Genomic DNA, 25150 nt, shown 5'->3' with positions numbered 1-25150 from the left:
CTTAATACTCAAATAAAGATGACAGGAGAAAGAATCAATGAATTTGAAGATAAATCAATAGAATTATTCAATGTAAAATGAGTGAGAAAAAAGACTGAAGAAAATGAACAGAGACTCAGAGGCCTGTTAGATAATAATAGATAGTCTAGTATATGTGTAATTGACATTCCAGATGCAGAGGAGTAAGGAAATGAGGCAGAAATGAATATTTTAATAAACAATGACTGAAACTCTCCCAAATTTGATAAAAGACATAAATGTACAAATTTAACTACACAACAAACTCAAGGCAGGATAAACATTTAAAAGGCCATACCTCTGCACATTGTAGCTAAACTGTTGAAAGGCAAAGATGATGAGCAAATCTTAAAAGCAGCAAAAGAACGGCAACACATTACCTACAGGTGACTGATTCATTAATGGCTGACTTCTTATCAGAAATTATGGAGGTCAAAATCAAGTGAATCAAAACATCTCACCATCTCACCCCAGTTAAAATGACACTATCAAAAAGACAATAAAAAAATAACAAATGCTGGTGAGGATGCTGAGAAAGGAACACTCATACATTGTTGGTGGGTAATCATCATATCAAAGAGATATCTGCACTCACACGTGCGCGCGCACACACACACACACACACACACATGCACACTGCAATATTATTCAGCCATAAAAAGAATGAAATCCTGTCATTTGCAGCAACATGGGTGGAATGGGAAGCCATTATGTTAAGTGTTAAATAAGCCAGGCACAGAAAGACAAATATCACATGTTCTCACTAACATGTGACAGCTTAAAAAAAAGAAAGTGGGCCTCTTGGAGGTAGAGAGTAGAATGAAGGTTCCCAGAGGCTGGGAAGCGAAGTGGGAAGGAGAGGGATGAGAAGTTGATTAATGGGTACAAAAATACAGTAGATGGAAGGAAATAGTTTTAGTATTCAAGAGTACAATAGGGGAATTATAGTTAACAATAATTTATTCTATATTTCAAAATAGCTAGAAGAGAAGAATTCTAATGTTCCCAACACAAAGAGAAGATAAGTGTTTGAGGTGATGGATATGCCAATTACCCTGATTTGATAAATACACATTGTATACATGTATCAAAATATCACATGTGCCCAAAAATATGTACAACTATAATATAATTTTTTTAAATCAAGTAGAACAATATCTTTAAAAGGCTGAAAGAAAAAAACTGCCAACTCAGAACTCTACAAATATCAAAAAAAATTCTTCTGGAATAAAAATGAAATAAAGGATTTTCAGATAAAAGAAACTAAAGGAATTTATTGCCAGTAAATATGTACTTCAAAAAATTGCCAAGAGAAGTCATACATGCTGAAAGGAAATAATAACAAGTGAAAACCTGGATACCCAGAAAGGAATTAAGAACATCAGAAACGGCAAAATCTGGATAAATGCAAAAGGCTACTATTGCTTTTTCTTCCTAATGTCTTTATAATATATATTATAATATATGTAACTATTTAAAGTAAAAGTTATAATATTCTCTTCAAGGGTTTTTAACATATATCTATGTAATTACACAAAATAACTTTAACATAAAGGACATGGGATGGTTAAATGGACCTACTATCTACATTTTATGAAGTCTACCTCAAAATAGACTGTGAAAAGTTAAGCATGTATATGGTAATTCCTGAAGCAACTACTAAAAATATAATGCAAGAAAGTGCAGCTAAAAAGCCTATATAAAAGTTAAACTAGAATTCTTAAAAGTATGCAAATAATGTCCAAAAAAAAGCAGGAAAACAAGAATAGAGGAATACCAAACACAAAGAAAAAGAGAAAACAAATAATAAAGTGGTAACCCCAAATCTAATAACATTAGTAATTATATTAAATATTAATAGAACATTAATGAAATTACATATTAAATATTAATGGAATAAGCATACTAATTAAAATACAGATTATCAAAACAGATAAAAAATACAAGACACAACTGTATGCTGTCTACAAGAGGCAAATTTTAAGTATAAAGATACAGATAAGTGAATTTGGCAAGGTTGCAGGATACAACCTCGGTACACACAAAAAAATCAACTGTATTGCTATATTCTAGCAACAAAACATCTTAAAATGAAAATAAAATCAAGTCAATTTATAATATTAAAAAATAAAATACTAAGAAATAAAGTTAACAAGGGATGTGCAAGATCTGTACAATGAAAACTACAAAGCATGGCTGAAGATAATCAAAGGAGATGTAAATAAATGAAGAAATATACCATGTTCTTGTATCGGAAGACCCAACATTGTTACAATGGTAATTCTCCATAATTTGATGTCTATAGTCAATGTAATTCCAGTCAAAATCACATGAATATCAAATCCTAGCTAATAATGTATATACTGAGCTATTTATAAGGAAGTGAACAAATGTCTGCAAACTAATTTTAAATACATAAGAAAATAAGATGGATTGATGGATAAAGAGATGGATTGATAGATATGTAGTAAAGTAAGAACAGTAAAATATTAATGGTAGAATCTAAGTGGTGGGTATATGGATTCTCATGATACATTTATTTTAACTTTGTCATGTTTAAAATTTTTCAAAATAAAATATGGGAAAATATAAAATATTTCCAATATGTAAAAGAGTATGGAGAGGAATAAAATGAAAACCCATGTCTCCCACCAACTAGATTAACAGGTAAAATATGCAGATACAGTTGAAGTTCCCTAGATACCCTTCAACCTTTGTCCTTCCCCAGAGATAACCAGTCCCTTGATTCTGGTGTTTATGATGTCCACATATATGCATTGACCAAACAGGAATGTGTTTAGATACAACAAATAGAATTATTAATATATTGCATGTTTTAAACTGTATGATAAGCTAATAATTTGCTTTGTTCTTCCACTTAGCCTTAAATCTTGGGGATTTAACCAAGAATGGAGACATGAATTTATTTTCATATCTGTAGAGCATTCATCTGTATAAATATGTAGCTATTCATTTATCCATTTTCCTCTAATGAATATTTCTATTAAACCATCTCAAGATGTGGCCCCTCTGAGCCTAGCATAGTAGTGATATGCTCAGATTCTGGGCATGGAAAGACCTGGGTCCAAACCCTAGCTTCTTGGTTTTGCGGATCTGAGGAAGTCACTTATCTTTCTAAGCCTCAGTTTCCTCATGTAACAGGTAAGGATGCTCATTCTGCTACCTCTGAAAATCATTGAAAAGAAGTACATACGATGGATGGATAAAAAGCACATAGCAAAGTGCCTGCCACACACATACTCAATATTTTGAGTCTGAAACACAAGGAATAGAAAGTCCTAGGGCTGCCACCAACCCTATTTCACTCAGGCCCAAAGAACACTACTAGGCACTGAAAACTGCCAGCTCTATCTCATAGGGTTAAATTTCCAATGGGGAGGCAGACCTCACACTGCTTGCCCCTAGACCTTCACTCTCAGCCTGGGAAACATCATGTAAAGCCATAAAGGTGGTTTAGGCTGGATCCAGGCAGCTTCCTTCTTTACTGCTGTGCTAACTAACACACCACTGTACCCATCAGGGCTTCAGAAGGTCTCATGAAGGGACTATTCACAGAGGTATGGGCAGGGTTGTGGGGATCAGTAAGAGATGGTGAAACATCCTGGGGCTGGCAACTCTGGGGACCCTTGTTCAATTGAGACATCATTTTTTAACTTTATTTACACTTAAGTTTAAAACTGATACTTTATAGATGGTAAAGTTAGGATTTGAGCCAGCAGTCTGGCTCCAGGCTCCAAGCTCTGAGCCACTCTACCCTGCTGCCTCGACCCCAGAGAAATCCTTGTTTGTGTTCAACGTGGCAGCGTCAAGGATGTCCCCTGCAGCACTGCTTGAGGTACCAGTGAAAAACTGGAGGCAAACTAATGCCCACTGATGGGAGAATGACTAGTTAACTTACCATAGAGCTCTTCGAGCAGATACAAAGAATGGGGCATGAGAAAGTGCTCTTCAGGGTTCAACACTAAACTGTAAATGGGTCGGTTACCCCCTGGAAGCAATCAGGACTGGAAGGGGGTTGCCAACATGGTTGTCTGCAGATTATTGTTTTACAGTATTACTTGTGTATTTTAAAGTTCAGTTTTAAAAAGTCATAGATGAATAAGCCAATTATAGAAGGACAAATACTGCATGGTTTCCATTCTATGAGGTACCTAAAGGACTCAAACTCAACTCACAGACATACAGAGTAGAATGGTGGCTACCAGGAGCCAAGGGGCAGGGAGAAATGGGATATTGCTATGTGGTGAGTGTAGTTTCAGTCCCGCAAGGTGAACAAGTTCTAGAAATCTACTACCCAATAGTGTGCATGTAGTTAACACTACTGTACTGTACACTTTAAAATGTGTTAATAGGGTCGATTTCATGTCAACTGTTTTTTAACACATTAAAAAATATACCTTATCCAGGGCATGTATAAAACTCCTTGGGGTTTCTTTTTAAAAAAACAATATTCCAGGTCATTTGAAATAAAAGTACTGGGATAGACTTTCTAAAAGAAACAAAATGTAAGTACAAGGAGAGCATAATTGAAGAATGAGAACTCAGTATCAGGGTGTGACGGAGCCTCGTTCTGCAAGCATGTCAGTCAGGGAGTCAGCACCCAGGCACAGAGAAGCGCTGAGCAGGAGAAGGAAAGAAGGGTCTCGATGCTGGGTGTCAAGGTCAGCCAAGGTCATGCCCCAGCCACTTGCAGACAAGTAGCCCTACCAACAAACACTGCACACCTGGGAGCAGGTGCAGGCAGGCAGAGGCAGAGGCTCTGTTTCTTCATCTGTAAAACAGGCTTAAAAACAATCATTCCAGCCTCCTAGCATGACTGCAGGGGCTAAGGCCATGGCACACCTAAGTGTGGCTTGGTACAAACTAAGTGTTCACTAAGTTATTGGCCACCACCATAATCTAGGTACACTCCCATTTTCCAAAGTTGTGATCTGAGATAAAGTAATCAGCTCAGGTAAAAATCTACTTTTGTGCACAGGCTCTTCAAGCATCTGAAATTTACACTCACTTCTTACCAGCCTCCATCAGAGCTCACAGACTCCAATGCAATTGGGAGAGAAAACAAGGCAGATTTGGGGGGTAAGCACCATGTTCTTGTTAATGGAAACAGGCTCCCTAAATGCAGCAGATAACATTTGGAACTAGTGTCAGCTAAGCACAATGTGCAGGTGACAGTTGGCTTGGGAAACACTCACTTGTCCTCATTTCCAAGCTCTACCAAAATCTAAGCTCTTAGCTCTCGACTTGATCTGGGCTCCAAGGTTGCAGATTTCAGAGCATCTGTGTCTCTGCACACTTTCCTCAAGGGAAATCTGAGTTTTATTCGGAAAAGAGACTAATAAAGCCCGAATTTTTGTTGCCACATGGGGAATGTTCCTCAAATAGGTGGCTGTTTTTCAAATATAAAAACTAAGCATTAAGATTATTAACCTTTGAAATGGGGGATCATGAGAGAGGCATGAGCTTTGAAGTGGGCTGATCTGGGTTGGGGTCCTGGTTCTGTCACTTTCTGGCCGTGTGACCCTTAGGCAAGTGACTTAGCATTTCTGAGCCTGTTTCTTCATCTCTAAATGGAGGAACCGGTCATTTCCAGAGCTGTCCTGAGGATGAGTGATGACAACGTACATAAGAACCTCACAGGAAGCCCTGCATGTGACAGGTGCATAGGGGGTGGGAGCCGCTGCTGAGGGTAGGCTGGGCAGCAGGCGTGTCGCTGTAGTGTGTCCTTGAGGCAGCTTCCAGAATCCACTTAGACACCACTAAGACTGGCACCAAGGATCACAGTCAAATTGCTCCCAGGCGCTAGGCTTGGTAGCTTCCTTATCTCATTTACTCTTCACAGCCCAAAAGACTGGTGCTATTACTACTCTCACTGTACAGGAGAGGAAGGCAAGGCTCAGAGAGGTGGAGTGACATGTGCAAGGTCTCATAGCCAGTAAGGAGGGGAGTTGAGATTTGACCCCAAGCCTCACTGATTCTAATCACTCAGAAAACTTGCCTCTCGAGAGCTTTCTAGGCATACCAGAGTCTTTGATCATACTGCCCTACCCACACACCCTCTCCTATTTTCCTTTAATTGATCCAAAACCTGCCCATTCTCCACAGTCTCCTCCTCCAGGAGGCCTGCCCTGATTTACCCTCGTGGACTGCACTAATGACCTTAACCTGACGTCACTTCCTACCCACAGCACTTCCTCAGGTACTTACACCATACCTTGCATTGCTAGTTAATGCTCCAGGTCAAGAATGTCTGTTTCCTCAAAGCCTTCCAGACCCCCTGAGCACACAGACCACCTTCCTTCATTTCAGCACCAGGCAGCAAAAGTCTAACGATGTCTAATGTGATGTCTAATTGCTACCAGTTCACCTCTTCATATTGTTGACTAAAGAAAAAAATTAAGTTTTTAAGGAATTAAAATTAGTTTCATTTACAGTCTTATTGTAGACCATCGTCTAGGAGCAGTCTCTTGGAGAGGTTGTTTCAGACTATTTTGAAACAGTGTTTTACTTTATAACTTATATATAGATTGTAGAGGTTCAGTGTGTGTAAAATTACATCAAGGTTTGGGGTGTAAGAGTAAATCAGGTTATAGATTATTAAAGTTTATCTGGTTATAGATTGCAGAAGTAAAATCCCTTTGTCAGACGTCATCTTACATGTAGGAAAAGACGAGAACTAGGATTATTTATCTGTTAAAAAATGTAGTGACTCAGGCAAGAGATGTGGGAGCCATGTGTTCTATTTTGTTTTGTTTTGTTTTCTTTTGTTTTGTTTTGTTTTGAGACGGAGTCTTGCTCTGTCGCCAGGCTGGTGTACAGTGGCACGATCTCAGCTCACTGCAACCTCCGCCTCCTGGGTTCAAGTGATTCTCCTGCCTCAGCCTCCCAAGTAGCTGGGACTACAGGCACGTGCCACCACGCCCAGCTAATTTTTGTATCTTTAGTAGAGACGGGGTTTCACCATGTTGGCCAGGATAGTCTCAATCTCTTGACCTCAGGATCCGCCTGCCTTGGCCTCCCAAAGTGCTGGGATTACAGGCGTGAACTACTGCGCCTGGCCTTGTTTTGTTTTTAAAGTATTTTTCCCAAAAGTTGTAAGTCATCACAGAGTCGGGAGTTTCGTGAACTTCTGCTGGCAAGTAGAAATGACCAAACATGGCTTTTTACATTTGTTATTTTTCTTACAAGTTTTCTCTTTTGTTCATCAATCAACTGTCTGGTATTTATAAAATCAGTGTTGATTGTCTTGTGTAGTTAGGGAGGCTATTTTTTTAGGAAGCTCATGGTCTTTAGTTGTAACCATAAGGAATGAGCACTGAGCCCAGAGTGTATATTTGTCTATTTATCAGAAAATACTATTTGGATCATATCTTTTTTTTTACTAATATGATCTAGGGTTTTTTTGACATCGTCTTTTTTGTAGCCAATATAACATCTTAACAGGATTGTTATAAGAATATTATAGATTACATATAGTGGTACATATTTAACAGTGTTAAAGTATATTATAGATTGGAAAAAATATAACTAATAAAATCGCAATATATATTTGCATAATTTTTATTAATTGTATTGGGTGTAGGAATACATCTGGTTAGAGATTACTAAGCACATCTGGTTATAGATTGTAGAAGCATAAACATTCACCTTGTCAGGTACTATCTTATGTGCAGGAAAAGGCAAGAAGTAGGATCATTTATCTATTAAGAAATGCAGTGATTCAAGCAAGAGATGTGGGGGCCACGTGCTCAATCCTGTTTTGTCTTTAAAGCATCCTTCCGGAGAGCTGCACATCATTATGGAGTCAGGAGTTTTGTGAAATTATGCTGGCAAGTAGAAATGAGCAAACATGGCTTTTATGTTTGCTCCTTTGCCTCACAAAATAAATTCAAATAAGAAGTGATCAGGAAGAGCCAAGATTCTTCTACAATATTCACTTCTAAGTCATTCACTTAGAAATTACTGCATTTGAAACAAGAATCATCAATAGATGCCAAAAGTTATGAGCAAAAGGATGATGCAAAACAAGATAAATGTGTAATCTCAAAGAATCTTCCCAGGTGTTATTATTACTAACTACAAAGGGGGAAACAGCAACTTTACAGTGGAGAAACGGGGCAGACACCAACTTAACCATCACTGCTGAGAAGACACATCAGGTACCTCCTGATATGGTGCACTGAGGAGGACAGTCCACTTCACTGGTATTCTGGCCAAATAGGTACATCCTCAATCCAATCATGAGAAAACACCAGACAGACCCAAATTGAGGAACTTTCTCAAAAATAACTGGCCAGCAGTCTTTAAAAGTGTTAAAGTCATAGAAAAAAAATATAAAACGAAGTGTAAAAAACCGAATGAAGGAGACAAGCAAGATGTAACAACCCTGTGCTGTGGGGTTCCTGGAGCAGAAAAAGGATACCAGTGGGACAGCTGGCAATTTTTAAGAATGTCTGTTAAATGACAATATACCAACATTAATGTCCTAGTTTTGATATTTGTATTGTGGTTACATAATATACTAGCATTAAGGAAAACGGAAGTTTTAGACTTTTCCATAAGTCTAAAAGGATTCCAAAGTAAAAAGCTAAAAAATTTTAAAAGAAGTAAAACAAAATGAAAATGTCTTACATACTGTGGTTTCCTTAGCATGGGTTTTAATTGTGTGTGTTTCTATTTATTTGTGTGTTTGCTGTCTCCCCACATAGAGAGTGTGAACTTGATTAGGGATGGGAGCATGGGTGCTTGATTTCAAAAGAAAGAAGGAAATTAGAAGGGCAAACCAAAGATATGCCACATACAATAGGCAACCACAAAACACTTGTACAATCAAAGACCACTACATAGAGCTGGCAGCCTCCAGGGCACCGGGAGAATGCACCCAACAGATTTCTGCCTCCAACCCAGGGATGGGGGAGACTGAGGCTAACTAGCAGGTAATGCCTGGGGTGCAACTAAGGCTGCATTGTCTTCTCATGGATAAGAAAGTCAACATCAGCCAGGTTTCCCAGGGAGTGACATGGGTCCTGGGTCTGCAGACGGTTCTGATGCACAGGTGTGGCCTTAAATAACATCAAGTCCTGGAGGGAGACAAACATCCCCATCAAGGTCTCTTTTAAGCCTCTGATGACTCCCAGTGGTGACTCAGTGTGGCCCTGGCCTCTCCATAGCACATGCGCTTCTTCTTCCACAGAGACCAGGCCACAGGTCCCTGGCCTTCGGCAGGTGATGGTGCCTACTTAGAAATTAATGGCATTGTTTTTTGTTGTTGCTATTTTATGTTAATTTATTTTTATAATACCCTTTCATGTTAACAAGTAATATTAGTTTCCATTTATGGTACCAGATATTAGGTTTCCTTTTTAAATGCATTCATATGAGTTTTAAAAAGTGATTTGAAGACAAAGAGTAAATAAAAACTGCACAGAAGGCACAGGTACATGATTTAACTTATGAAGGTGGCACATGGTGGTATCTGATATGACCAGAAAAACTCAAAGACAGCGTACGAATTACTCAAGTTTAGGATACACTGGCATAGCCCACCGTATGATTAGAGGTGACGAATCAGTAATCACATTACAGGTAGGAGGAAACTTTTGCCAGAATTGCATCCCCTATGTGTCCTAACTTTCAATATTTATGAAATTGTTACTTATTTACATCATGAATTCATACAATCTTGACCATTCATTCATTCATTGCCATTGTTCCCTTTATCTGGGAACAATGCCTCACAATACCTAGGATACATTCATTCATTCAACAAGTATTTATTGAGCACTTACTATGTGGTAGACAATGTTCTAGATCCTTAAGATACATCAAAAATATGGGAGCCAAAGGTCCCTGCCCTTATGGAGATGACTTGCTAGCAGGAAAAGCAGACAATAAACAATGATATCTCATGTCGTTAACACAAATAAAGTAGGTCAAAAAATCAGGACAGGGCAAGGGGCCCAGCGGGGCAGGGGGTGCAGGATTAAGTAGGAAGCTGAGGGTGAGTTATTGAAGCCAGTGCAGAGGCCCTGGGTGGGAGCATGCCTAAAGACCAAAAAGCGGGTGGGCCAGCACGGCTGTTGCTGAGTGGGGAGAGGAAAAGTCATGGGAGATAACAGGTCCAGACCATGCAGGGCCTTGTAGGCAACATGGCGACCTGAGCCTTAACTCCAGAACAGACTACTGGGGCAAAAATGGAGGCAGGGAGACCTCAAAGGGGCTCCTGTGGATGTCCAGCCAGGAGGGGATGCTGGCTTAGACCTGGGTCATAGCAGTGGAGGTAGATAGAGTCTATATATTTCAGAGGAAGAACTCCAGAATTTACTGATGACTCAGCTGTGGAGTGTCAGAAAATGGGGAGAATCAATCCTGGTTACTGGGTGTTTGGCCTGAACACCCAGGAGGAAGGTGGGTTCCAAGTTAAAGGAAGAGTCTGACCTGACCACAAAGTTGACACTTCATAAATAGTCACTTAAAGCATAAACTGTCCCCACTTACAGATTGGGAAAATGTGGCACAGAGAAGTTAAGTAACTTTCCCAAAGTCACACAGCTGGTTATGTGGCAGAGTCAGAATTCAAACCCAGACACTCTGGCTTCAGAGTTCACATTCTTAACCACTGGGCTCCACTGTCGAAGGGGCGGAAAGGTCAGCCCAGGAGGCTCTCTGTGTGAGCTGAGAAAACCCTATTTTAATAAGTCAGAGATAAAGCTTCCCAGGACCTCGCTCAGCCCCAGAGATATTATATTTGGAGGGTGCAGAATTTCATATTTCAAACTTTCCTGGAAGGGTAGCAAAGACGTACCCCAACTCCAGCCTAGCACTTCCCTGCCATCAGCCCCCAGCCCCCTCCAAACCCCACTTTATGACCCTTTGCTGAAAGGTTTTTTCACAGCACGGGTGAGATGTACATGCTAATGCTGCACAGAATCTATCTTGGTATTAGAGAATCACCGATTTAATTTTTGTTCAAACGGGCCCCTCTACAATGTGCAGTCTGAAATAGCAGCATGGCACGTGGAATGGTACACATCTGTTTCTTTTCCATGTGTCTCCAGCTCTGAAATTAGATCTCAGCAAATTTTGTGCACATTCACGCTTTGATCTGGGTCCTCATCTAAGCCAGAATGAAATGTGTCACATTTCATTCATAAGAGACATGATTAAAACAGACAATCAGTTACGCTGGGAAATAACACATTTCCTTAGGCCTAAGACAAGTATCTTATTTCGAGAGACTGAATATACAAATGGACCATGGCCAGACAACATTTAACAATACAACTCTGATCTTGGAAGTCAAACCACAACCTCTGCAGCAATCAGCCTAGAATAGTCAGAGCCTGGTCAATGACTCCCAGCTCTTCTCTTTTCTGCCTCTGCTTCCAACTCCGGGCCAACCAGAGAAAGCCAAATGTGCTCCCAAGCCCATCACATAAAATGTCTGCTTCTAGCTACCCTGCCTCCAGCTCCTCCAAGCCAAAACCCTCCAATCCAAGCACACCTGAAGCTTTCTCATTCCCCTGCCTGCCTTTGAGTCTCTGCCAGTGCAAGTGCTGGTGGCCAACCCCCGCTGACACGGTAAGCTCTGAGTAAATATTCCTCTGTTTGTTCTCATTTGGGTGGTCTTCATTTATTTTCACAACCTCAATGCATTTTTCTCTGGCCATCAAATAAAGCTTAATAAGTAATCTAAATGCTGACCCAGAGAGCTTTAATAGTGAATAAAGATCAGTCCCCAACCAGACAAGCAGAAGAGCCCAGAAGAGTGTTTTAAAGTGGGGGCTCTCAACTCACACATGCAGCCCTGCACCCCAATTCCACCATTTCCCCAATGCATGACCTCAGACAGGTAACCGCTCACCTCTCAGAGTCGCAGTTTCCATATCCATAACATGGACGTGACTAGTACTTACCTTGTATGCTGGCTGTGATAACACAGTGAGGGAATGTACAGAAAGGGTAAATGCAGAACCTGGGACAAGTACACATGATAATTTAAAAGTATGAATTAACAGTATCAATTAATACATATTAATTATAGCATAAAAGACTATTGGTGTGCCCACAGTGTGCCAGGCACTCTTGTAAGTGCTTTACATGAAGTAACTAATTCACTCTATAATGCCAGCAATAATGGAGGGTGGTTTCACTTCCTGTGATGCACCCACTGGTCACTTCTGACTCCCACAAACACGCACAATGAATTGGCAATGCCTGCCTTTATAGATGAAAATCTAAACTCCCTTTTTAGCATTGCATCCTTTTTTATCCCAGTACTGAATCAGGGTTTCAAAATTCAAATACCCTCAGGAGCCACACGGGTGACATATGCGAGTGAAATGGGCCAGGTGTGAGACAAAAGGGAGTGGCGGGGACTGGGGTGAATTAGACAGTTTATGATGCATCTAAAGCGGGTGAACTACAACCAGCTAGTTCTAAGTTGCTAAATCTTCAAAATTTTCAAAGAAAATGGTATATAAAATCTCCCAATTGTTAGAAGTTGGTAACTCTCTTAAATATTTTAAAGAATGCCAGGTGGGCTAAATAAGGCACACCTCTATGGGCTGAATTTGGCTACTGCCACCAGTTTTACAAACTGTTGAGTACATGTTTTTCCTTTAAGTAAGTATCAAGGCCCCACAACTAAAGTTTAAACAAAGATTTGGGAATTTGAGAACATCCTTTGGCTGAACTTCCTCCTCTGGTCCTCTCCCTCTCCTGTCGCTTTAACTCCAAAGCCAAGAATCTAAAATCTTAGTGGGTTCCCTAAAGGAAGAGGCTGCTGGAGGGCTGCAGACTCACAATCCAAATTCCAAAGGCCCCAAGGATGCTATTTCCAGGAGGCTGACAGTTCATTGCTTGATTTTTCAAGGCCAAGTCAGAATTAAAGTGCATTTCGGCTCTAAAATTAACTTCTTGGGGAAAAAAGAAAAATACCTGAGGGGTTTCTACTTACCAAGAAGATAATACTCTAAGGCTTTCTACAGTCTGGATGTTGAGTCCTCTTCTAGTCTCATCCCTAAATGAATCTCCTATTCCCTAAATTAACCCTTAGCTCTGGCCTGACTGGGCCACACACAGCTGGGGGTGTGGCTGGTGCCCCTCCTTGTCTGTTAGAGGCAGTGAGCTGTGGGGGATGAAGGGCACAAGCTCTAGGGTCAGATCACAGGGGTTCACACCAACCACTCCCTACCTGTGTGACCCTGGACACGCTACTTAACTTCTCTGTGCCTCAAAAAAATGGGAATAATAATAGTACTTGCCTCTTTCAGTTATCTGTTGACAGAGTTTAATCAGTTAAGTCATGTAATGGACTTACCACATGGGCTGAACCATTCTAAGTCTCAATGAATGTCAGCTAATGCTGTGTATGCCACTGCCTGGCCTGAAATGCCTTTCCCAGCCAGACTCCAAGGCTTTGCTGACCACCAGACCATCTGCCCTCCTTTTCCTTTAACTTCTCATCCAAAATATTATTTCTATATCAGAAGTAGCAAATAGGTTTAGTCTTATATGCCAACCCCCCACAGCAGTGATAGGGGCTGCCTGAAGGGGTGGGCTCAATGTCCTCCATGGCAGAGGGAGTGCTGAAGTGCTGCAGTTGATTGGTAATGTCTGCCATGGCAGAGGGAGTGCTGAAGTACTGCAGTTGATTGGTAATGTCTGCCATGGTAGAGGGAGTGCTGAGAGGCAGGGGCAGTGAAGCCATCCCTTGGCCATTCTTGGTCTACAGCAAGCATATGATACTGCCTTATGATACTGCCTTATACTAAAAGAATCTCTGTGGGGTTGGATTTCAGGCTTCTCTAGTTTCTATGACAGCCAAGAACTGGTTTTAGACCACCCCACCCCTTCCAGTGGAGTGACTAGCACAGGGCTCAGTCCACACCAAGTTTTGAATCAGTAACAGCCACAGGCTAAATCAAGAGGCTCCAAGTAGAATCTTGGCTTCTTCCAGGCTACAAAACCTACTTGGGATCTGCCAGAGCCTTGGAATCCTGTTGGTGGGCATCTGAATAAGCACAACTCCAAAAAGGCATGATCAGCCTCAGTCAGGATTGGAAGGAGCACGCTAGACTCACAATGAATTCCCCATTTCTCATTTGCATCTGTAAAGCAAGGTTCACTTATGTTGGAATTTATATGCCCAGTTCCTGAATGCCAGGGAAACAACCATAGGCTAACATTCACTGAGGACTCACAATTTGCTAGGCATTGTTCTAAGAACTTTAATAATTTAATAATTATTTAATCTTTACCACCACCCCAGGAGATAGATTTCATCACTATCCCTATCATATCAATGGGAAAACTAAGGTCCAGAGACATTAAGTGACTAGCCAAAGGGCACACAGCTGGTATATGGTAAAGCCACCACTGTCTCCTGCTGATATCTATTTTTGTGAGCAAAATTAGGAAAAGACAGGCTTGCCCCCCCCAGCACACAGAAGTCCCCTACTTTTAGCAATCCTAAAACCAAATCTTGATCATACAGATAGAGGCTGCTGACTCATTTTAACAAAGAATTATTTACTGCAGAGAAAGAAATTGTCTTAGAAAGCTCTTTCATATATTTAGAAGTTGGAATTCATTTACAAGGTTTCCACTGATATGCAGCATTGTAGGATTCTGCCTGACACATCAAACAGGGCAGGGATAGGGCCAGACTATCATGTGAGAGCCTTAAAAGCCTTCCTGAAGAAGAAGCACTTGAACCTCACAGTCTAGAACGCAGAGTTCTAGAACAGTTGTATTTAATCCTGGTTTCACAACAGATTTACTTGGGGGAGGCTTCAGAAAATACAGATGGCAGCAGGATCCTTGTTTTGTTCTGTCAACAGGGGGTGCTAGAGGGAGACTGGCAGGTGGAAGGTGGGAGAAGGAATTTTCTCCTCTTTCCATTGGCTTCCTATTTGCTTCTTGTTCTGATGAGTGGCACCCAGCCTTGCTGCTTCATGACAGCAGCTGCAATTCACTTCCATAATAGCAGATGAATCCAGTTTGCAGTATTTCCAACTACTGAAGAACCAGTTTTATGACTCCTAGCCCTGGTGACACCAGCACAGGCTGTGCCCTCTTCTCAGGGGTTTTAGTTGCTGCTCTACAGGGTCCCTGCTCCAAGCTCCAAGTTTTTGAAACTTTTAACTTCTTTCCTTATTCTCCCAGCTGAAGGGATGATAGCCGCTTTCTACAGCTGCCTCTTCCCTAGTACCTCAGTATTGCCTTCTTGACTTTTCAATTACCTAGTTAACATTTCTTTATATATAGTTTATGGTTCTTTATATTAAATTCTTGCTTTTAATATACTTATGTTGTCTCAGTCTCTTGGCTGGACTTTGTTTCCCCCAATTTTGAACTGTTTCTCTTTCTGCCCCCATATTCCACTCATCCTTCAAGATCTAGCTCAAAATGAAAAATTCTCTGCCCACTGCAACACACACAACTCTCATCTGTGAATTCCTGTAGACTTTAGGGTCTCTACTACTCAAGCTTCAACATGATCATGTATTGCAGGGGTTGGCAAACCATGACCCCTGGGCTAAATTCAACCTTCTGTTTTCGTAACTAAAGTTTTATTGGAACCCAGCCATGCCCATTCATTTATGGCTGCTTGCATGGTGCAACAGCAGAGTTGAGACATCACCAGAGAGACCACATGGCCCATGATGTCTTTTTACCATGTGGCCCTTTCCAGAAGTTTTCTGACCCCTGGTCTATTGTCTTGTGTGGGTCTCTATTTCATGTTTTGAATCTCTCACTACACTGGATACTGAGAACTGCAGAACTCTCAGCACATGACAACTCCATCCAAACCCCCCCACTAAAAAACTTGACCAAACTCTAATATGGCTTCTAGCAGCATAAGACTAGCTCCCTAGGATCACTTTTGCACCTCTTATAGTACCTGCTTAAGAAAGCTCAGCATGGCCAGGGAAATTTCCTGTTTGTTCCAGCCAATGCACACCTGATGATAGGCCCCTGACCTCCCTTTCCTACAGCATTTATGAGAAAGGGCTTACAATTGTGAATATCTGTCTCTTGCAACTAAGAAGCATCCTCCCAAGCACCTGAGAGCCATTCTTCTGAAACAGAATCATCAGCAAGGACAATGCCTCTGTCTCGCAGCCTCTGTGGGAAGATAAAATCCTAACTTTGATAACTGCCAGCCAGCAGACGCAGCTGGCCTCATTGCACTCACATTGCCCAACCCTTTGTACTACGTCGCTTCTCTGGCTCTATGGAGACTCCATTCTTCCCCATCCCTCATCCTCCCTTTAAAACACACACATCACCTCTGCACAAATTGTAATGAAGCTCAGCTCTTTTACCTACTGTCCGTAGTTACTGAATAAAATCTGTTTTCACCACTTTAATGACCAGCTGTATTCATTTTTGACAAGTCAGCAAACGATCAACACCCATTTTATTAATTGACAATTCATTGATTACCAAGAGTTGGCTTCTGTTCCATCCCACCTGGCAAAGCCTCTTACCTAAGAGTGAACTGGTCTGCCACAGAGCTACTGGTCAGAGAGACCAAAAAGGTGGCCGTGTCCCCTTCCCGGACTAGATTCAGAGGTACCGAGATGACCACATTCTCGTCCAAGCTCACCAGGGACCACTTCAGATCATCTTGGGTTGGGTAGACCACCACACTCCCAATCCTCTCTCGGGCTGGAAATGCTTGCTGGGGGCTCTCCAGGCCTGAGTGGATATTGTTCTCCCACTTGCCTTCCTCCTCCAGAGGACACTGGCCAGCCTTGTCAGCTGGGTAGAGCGTGAAGAAGAGCTCCATCGCGGTGCCCCCGAGCAGGGCTGGGATCTCCTCCTCTGGCTCCAGGTCCAGGCCTGAGCTGAACCACTCGGGCAGCAGCTCCAGCTCAGCCACACACAGCCCTGGGGCCCCTTGCAGCCGACAGCTGGCCGCCACTTCCCTGGCCTCAGGGAAAGCAAACATCTTGACACAGGGTAGATCTTCCGTAAGGTCGCTGTCATCCCAGCCCATGCCAGTGACATAAAACAAGGTCTGCACTTTGGGTCTGTTGGAATAGATGGAGCTGTCGAGGATGTGGGATTTCAATTTCCAGTTGAAGGGAAATTTGTCCATGTTTCCAAAAGCTGTAGATGTCAACAGGAGCTCCTGGGGGATTATCTTCTCCACTGAAAATGGGCCATAGCTGGCATTGATAATAGGGGGTGTCCTGGCTCGGTAGATGAAGAAAGGCTCCACCCGGGCCTGCAGACTGGAGTTCCTTGTGAGGTCTTGGTTGGCTTCTTTAAGGAAAAAGGACTCCTCTGCATTGGAGATGTGCAAGTTCGTGGGGAGGTAAGCAGGGAGCGAGGAAAACTTCTGCAGGCTATCCACAATCCCTCGACTCTCTGTCACTGCACAAGAAAGGAAAGCAAAAGAATAAAACCGTGTTCTGAGATGTAATGAAATAAATGCAGTGCAGTCTCCACCCATCTCCCCAACAAACCGCCCACTGGCCACTATTTCTCCCCCAGGTCTCATCACAGTGAAAGCCCTGTAATTATATAAAGTATGGTCTTCAGGATCTTCCCAAAAAGACAGTACAGAGTGGGAAGGAACCCCATTTACCACCGATCCAATAGTCCTGGGGCTGAACAGTTATCTCTCTAGAGGGAAAACATTGCTTCTGCTGCTTGTGCAAAATCATAAACTCAAAAGATCATGGTCAACGTTGTTCATCTACCCCACAGACAAAAGGTTGCGTACCTACCAAGTCTACCAATCAGGCATTGCACCATTGTATGTGACATGTTGGTACCTTATTACTTTGATACTTATGCTGCTCTCTATCACTTCTATAAGTGCAATCTACGTGGACATGATGATATCTCTACAATTGTTATTGAAAAGATAGTGAAGCTACCGCTCAACTTGCCTACTTCTAGAAATCTCTCCTTCTGAAATACCAATGAGAATGCACACAGGTTTATCTGTCTACAAGGATGTTCACCACAGTATCATTTAGAATTGCAAACAAACAAACTTAAGAGCGTATGTGCTGAGCCGGATGGCTGGATTTGAATCCTGGCTTTGCCACTTCCTAACTGAGCAACCTTCACCAAGTTACTTAGCCTCTCGGTGCCACAAATGTCCTCACATAAAGTAGGACATAAACATGAATTCTGCCTTACTGGGTTGCTGCAAGGATTAATGAGTTAATAAGTACAAAGCACAGCCAGGTGTGGTGGCTCACACCTGTAATCCCAGCACATTGGGAAGCCAAGGCAGGTGGGTCGCTTGACCCCAAGAGTTCAAAACCAGCCTAAGCAAAACAGTGAGACCCTGTCTCTACAAAAAAAAAACACAAAAATTATCCAGGCATGGTGGCACGTGCCTGTAGTCCCAACTACTTGGGAGGTTGAGGCAGGAGGATCTTGAACCCAAGAGGCGGAGATTGCAGTGAGCTAGGATTGCACCACTGCACTCCAATCTGGGCGACAAAACAAAATCCTTTCTCAAGAAAAAACAAAATAAAATAAAATAAAGCACTTAGAACAATGCTGGCACACAGAAATGTGCTGTCAATATTCACCCACAATTATTATTTTAATCCACGTTCAATAGCTTGGTCAACAGGAAACTCAACATTTTACAGTGAAATAATATGAAACTATTTTTAAAAATGAGGTAGAGCTATATAAACATACTTGAAAAGACGGCCACAATATGACATTAAGGATAAAAAAAAATTAAGTGTAAAAAAAAACAAAAATCAAATGTGTCATATTTGATCCTTTTGGTAAAGTTTTAAAATTCTACATACGTATATGTAAATGTATATATTTATGTTTGTGTCTATAGAACCCAAAGGAGAAAGTTATTGCTTTTTACCATTTATGTTTCTACTTTCTTTTAATTTGTTACAACCATGTATTATTTTGTTAATTAAAACACACAGCACATATACATAAACATGTACACATGAGTACATACATGTATGTGTGTTTCTTAGCATGTTTCTTTCAAATGGGAAAACACAGGCAGCAAAGACCCAACAGGCCTTTTCAAAGTGAAGACAGCCCACCAGGAACCAGGGTCAGCAAAGCAGGCCAAGGACAGACAGAGTTTTTTTTTCTTTTGCCCTAAAATGAACCTCCACCACTGGAGTCTGGTTTTCCAACCAGTGCAAGAAGAAATGGCACCTGACCATGGTGCTTAAAATGCAGCATCCCAGAGGAGGAAACAGCAGAGAAATCCCACTCCATTCTCTCTGGCTCCTGGTGACATGTTTTTCTGCAGCCATTACAAATTCTACAAAATATAGCTTCTATTGCTTTAAACACTTTTTGGCCTGTTTGGGGCTGTCCTTGGTGAGCTTTCCTTTTCTAGAGAGTGACAAAATTGTAATTAGATTGTGAAAAAGATACAGCCCACGTAGGGGCTGATGCATCCTTTTTCTAAGAAGGCGTCCAGAAAGCAAGTTCTCCTCAAATGTCATCAACGTGGCCAGTCCCTTGTTAGATTCATTACTCCAGCAGGGTAATTACTTATTCATTCCTCCAATTACTTATCTAAATATACTTATTATTCACTTATTATCTTTCCAGCATTGTGGCATGTAAAAATATTACAGGGACAATGCAGTCATGATTTCTGCCCCAAGGAACTAGAGACTATGTTCAGCCAATCGGAAGATCTGGAGGACACGGCTAACATTCAGAAAGCAATTCAGAAATTGGGCATTAAGATCCTTAAAAATGCCCATCCCAGGAATTCACCTAGGAATTTGTTCTAAGGAAATAATCAAGAGATCAGGAAGGAGATTAATGTGCAAGTATGTTTATCGCAAGCATGATTTATAACAGCAACACACTGGAAGCAGCCCAAAAACCCGTCATTAAGGAAATGATTAAATAAGTGATTAAAACCACACTATGTGTGCGACATTAAACTGCCATCAAAACCATGACTTCAACAAATCTGTAGTGTCAAGAGAAAACACTTACAATATGTTAATTGAAAACGACCTCATAACTTCCTTCAAATTATCTCAAATCTATTTAAACACACGATACAGTCCCTTCCATAGTATAGACCTGGGTTTCCTCCAGAATGATGTCCATACAGGCTTGGCAGGATTTGGATCAAAAGATAGAGGAGGGAGAAATGATTTTGAAGAATTAGCCTTATCCAAAGGAAAGTTTTAGCTGCTGCCGCCACCAAGGGGCAATCTGTATTTTGACAATGTCAAGCAATGCAGAAGCACCTCTCCAGATGAAATTTAAATTAGTGCTTTTTGTCGTTGGTTTATTTCCCCTCTCCAAACCAGGAAGTGAAATTCAGGTGAATTTGCTCATGAATTACTTGGCAACAGGAACACCGTCAGCAGGGAACATCTGCTTTGTACAGCATGACAATATCTTTCAGCTGGGCTAAGCAGGCACACCAGACTTGGAAGTGAGTGGCTTGAATTTTACTTCTTGTAAAATTTAGGGGAAGTCCAAGGTAAGGCTTAAATTCTGATTTATTTACAAATATGGAAAAGGAAATTAAAATAAATGCAAACTTTAATATGCTCTGTTTTCACTGTAGATTGGTTGTTTCATCTTTTAAGAAGGTATTTTATACCTCTCAAAAATTGATTTACAAGAAATGTAAAGCTGCACCTTCTCTTCTTTATTGTAGCCAAAGCCTCCATTTTATCTGAAATAGCAGTGTAAGGTTCACACTCCTGTCCCACCATAACTCAAGCAAAATGCAATACAAATTTTGTCTGAAAGTGTATATGGAAAGCCATAAACGTCAGCTACCAGAGCCTTATTCTGTCCTCAAACCAGATTGCAACAAAATATAATATCTGAATTTAGGAGCATTTTATGAAGCCACGGGACTGTGTCCTGAGAAATACACTGAAAAGCTAACACTCTTCCCTTTAATCCCAAAATGTCACATAGTAACACCATTCTTTTTCCCATTGGCAGGTAGACTGTGTGGCCCGCGTTCTGAATGTAAAATGAGGCCCTATTCAGTCTGCCGATTTCCTAGTGAGGTATTTACCACTGGACAGAACAAGGTGGGCCCTGAGAGCAGCAAATGAGGAAGGAGCAATGAGGCCCAGCTGAAAAGAACTTCTCATCACTGCCCTCCTTATGAGCCAAGAAGAGAGTCAAGTTCAGGTTCAGAGAGAACACAAGGTGCACCAGACAGATGTTCTGTGGCTAAAGGATGCTCTGACTCAAAACACCAATGGCAGATGGCTCCAAGGAAGCCCTAAAGACAGCCTCAGCAGGAAGAAAGGGGAGGAGATTAATATTACTCCTAGAATGAAGCAACTCACAGGGTGCTGGGAATCCAGGCAGGGACCCTGTGACCCAAACTGAGCGAGTGGATGTCACTGCTGTGCTTAACACACAAAAAGTATTCCTGGACGTGGACCTTAGTCAGCACTGGTGGGACATGAATCCCTGAACCCCAAGATGGTACAATGTGAACCTGCTACAATATGGGACACACTCAGAAATCAGTCCCTTTCACTGTTAGCTCCAGTCATGTCTGGGAGCTAACTTACCAGTCTTGTGGCTACTGGTGACCCACTCAGGGTACAGGCCCACGACATTTCTGAGGCTGAGTCTCCTCTAATTCACACAAAACAACTCAGGCATAGAGAGCCAGGCATGGAAAGCTCTCTTTCCAGTAGGCCAGGTGGCCAGGTGGCCAGGTCTTTGAAAAACATCAGGAAGAGAAACTCCTTATTTGTCTGTCAAAGCGTGGCCCTAAAAACTGATACAATTCACTACCACCTGGGTACCGCAGGAATAACCACAACCCTTACTGATTTCATGGTCGTGAAGGCCAGGAGCTAGAAGGAGGACTTTGTCAGCATTAATATTAGTTCAGGTTGGTGCAGTAAATGTCATCTCTGGCGGCGGCAGAATGGACTAGAAAATCTTCCATGCTCTCTTCCACCCAGAGTTCTCCCATCTATTTCCACAGCTACACTTGGTGCTGTTTTCACATCATTCTCCTTGCCCTTACTTGCACTTGCTGGGGAAGCTCATCACCCACATGTAAGCAGAGAAGACTCCTTCTGGTCTGGATTTCTTAGCTCAGAGAGACCTTCTCTAGCTGACCAGCAACTTCAGCCATTCCACTCACACCAGTGTAGTTCCCTGCTCCCTTGCTCTCTGCTTCTAAGTGTGTTCAGCCAGTTGGAAGCTCTAGTAGAAGACTGGCGGGTAGGAAGACGGGAGAACCCAGGGTATTTCACCCTGTGTCTCTTCCCTGCAGCATTCACTGGCAGAAACTACATCTCCTCTGTGGTTCTAACCCCCTATAAAACCCCCACCATGGTCCCAGTTCCCTGTAGCAGGTTCTAATGCTTAACTCAGCAGCTTCTGGGTTCTGATAACCTAACCTCTTCCCCTTTTCCCTCTAGCCCAAAAGGTGACAACAGCTTCCTGCTCCTGTTCTTAATTTCTAAATAACTTTACCATCCCCAGATGGTACTTTATCATCCCCAATTTGGTTTCTCAGATTTTCCAGCACCTGAGTAACTAATTCCCTTTATTAAATTCCCTCTGTAGAAATGACTAGAGTGATTTGTTTTCCTGACTAAAGCATGACTACTATATCCAGTCACTCATCACTCCATCCTGCTATATTCCCTCAAAGCCACTATCACCATCTGAAATTAGCCTTTGTATTTTTCCTTGTTCGCTTGTTTACTATCCATTCTCTCTACTAAAATTCAGATACCATGAGAGAAGGGGCTTTGATGTCCAGTTTATGGCACAATATCCAGTACCTAGCAGGAGAAATTAAATAGATATTTGCTGAATGAATGTCCATCAATTAAGACTGCCTTGGTTTAACGCTTGAGAGAATAAATCTCTCTGTGTTCCTTCTGAGTTTCTCTCTGGCTTCTTCCCAGGGTTGTTAATAGATACTGTTTTTATTAACACAGCATTTGCCCATCACACTATCACTCCATTCATTTGGTCCTAAAATATCACACCACTGTGGTCACTAAGCTGGCAGCTATGTTTGCCAACCAAAGAGCTGCAATTCTCAAGTAGAAGGAGAAAATATCGCTTAAAGGGAGATGCACACCATTTGCAGGCCAACACACCTAGGCATATTTACCAGTCATGCCAGTTGATTATCACAGCATTTGTAAAATAAGCTGTGTTAGACCGTTTTTAAAAAATTATGAAACTGAGACACAGAGAAATTAAGCAATTTGAACACGGTCAACGTTAGAATTCAAACCAGCTCTATCCAATTCCAAAAGCTTTCCACTTTCTCGTATTACCTGAGGGTCTACCTGGACTGGCAGTTCTACAATGAGGCCAAGGAGTTAACCATTTGGAGGTCATCTGAAGGAGCCGAAGCTTAATGCTCACAAGGCCAGGTTCATGGACACAATCCCTGTACACCCAATGAGGTTTTCATTGCTCCATGGTCACAGGTGACTGTATCTCCCATCCCAGGTACCTGTTACCAGCCTGGATTCTCAGGTAGAGCAGGAAAATAGGTACAGCTGACCCAGAGCATCTCAACCCAGCTGCTAGCAAAACAGCCAGTGATCCCTACCTTTAAGACAGTAATAAAGATGGAAAAACATTACTACCTATGAACCACCTTACATATCCTGGAGCCTCAGGAGGAACAGCCTGTGCAACAATTTGGGCCAAATGCTCTTGGATTAAGGCGGTCATTCATTAATAACAGCTGTGGTGGGGTGATACTGTAAATTCCCAGTTTGCTCCTACTTCCAGCTGTATCCCTTTATTGTACCCTGGAGAACAGACCCTTCCACACCTCAGCATTTGAAACACAACTCATTCACTATAGAATCAAAAAAGAAAGGTAGCAAATACTTGACTACTAAATTCCAAAGCCACCAGTATAAAAGCAAGATGCAAGAAGTCAGGGGAGTCTCCACTTTTCTCAACTACATAAAACACATCATGGCCTGAGAAAGAAGAAGAGACACTACAGACAGGCAAGCAAGAGGCCACCAGTGCCAGCCGGTCATCAGGCAGGAGGCATCAGGCAGGAGTGACGCTTGCCTTTTGTCCTAAGATTCTTCTCAACCCTCAAGCTGAGCAGCCCTGTTGGCCAACCTGGGGCTCACAGTAACAGGAAGCAGATATGAAGCAGACAGGAAGCAGATGAAGGGCAAATAGGAAGCCAGCAGGAGCAAACGGGAAGCAGACAGGGAGAGACAGGAAGTGGAAAGGAATCAGACACAGAACAAAAGGAAGAAGCAGATAGGTTCCTGCTCCCAGCTCCAGCCTTGCTGTTGCCTCTATCTTCCGTTATTGCCAGGACCTAAGAAGGAACAGCTGACCAAGGGTGGGTTTGCAGAGACCCACCCCCAGCATCAAACACCAGAGAATAGAAGAGCAAGTTTAAAACTTAGAGCCTATAATGTAATAACTGGGGCATCCCATTTAACAGAGGAGGAAACTGAGGCACGGGGTGAGGGGAGTTAAATTACACAGTTAGTAAATGATGGTGGCAGGACAGGAATCCTGGAAAACTGGCTCTATGATGTGCACTGCTAACCATCCCTGTACAGCCTCACATTAAAGAAGTTGAAGGGAGAATTCTTATTCCCAGAACTTCAGGATGATCCATAATTCCTTCTTGGTCCAGAAGGATACATGAAGATCCTAGAGAGGTGTATAAGGTAAAAACCTAAAAGGTGGGAATCTTAGATAAAAAGTCAGAATCCAGAATGGCTTGTCTCTATGAGAGTCCACAGAATGGCTTTAAGTATCATGAAAAACACCTAGGTATTATAGTTTGCAGAACTACCAACAAAATAGAGAATACAGGCATAACATCAGGTCTGAGGGAGGAACAGAAGGAATTTAGTTTGGACACATTTGAGTGAAGGTAAAGGGAAGATTGGTAGAGAGATAGCTGAAAATATGGGATCATGGGATTCAGGGGAAGTGGACCCCTAATTTATCTCCCCACAAAAGTAAGCTCCTTTTACACAACATGCTACATCATCAACTACCTCTGTATTCTCTAAGACAAGGATTCTCGACCCTGGCTGCATGGTGAATGTATATATTATGCTTAGGACCTGCCCCCTCAGAGTTTCTTCAGATGGTCTCAAGTGGG

At 41.9% G+C, this 25150-nt stretch overlaps 1 protein-coding gene across 3 annotated transcripts in view; it reads right to left on the bottom strand.

The window, feature by feature from the left end:
• Window positions 1-25150, bottom strand: part of TMEM132B (transmembrane protein 132B) — a 528943-nt gene that overhangs the window by 313021 nt on the left and 190772 nt on the right. For all 3 annotated transcript variants that reach the window (XM_054527734.2, XM_009248394.4, XM_054527735.2), the window contains one exon: window positions 16536-17427. In XM_054527734.2, coding sequence (XP_054383709.1) covers window positions 16536-17427 — 892 coding nt within the window. The remainder of the gene's footprint in view (window positions 1-16535; window positions 17428-25150) is intronic.

This window comes from Pongo abelii, chromosome 10 (genome assembly GCF_028885655.2).
Source record: "Pongo abelii isolate AG06213 chromosome 10, NHGRI_mPonAbe1-v2.0_pri, whole genome shotgun sequence".
Classification (NCBI taxonomy): Eukaryota; Metazoa; Chordata; class Mammalia; order Primates; family Hominidae; genus Pongo; species Pongo abelii.
Note: the sequence above shows the minus strand (reverse complement) of the source record. Positions and strands in the feature narration are given on the sequence as shown.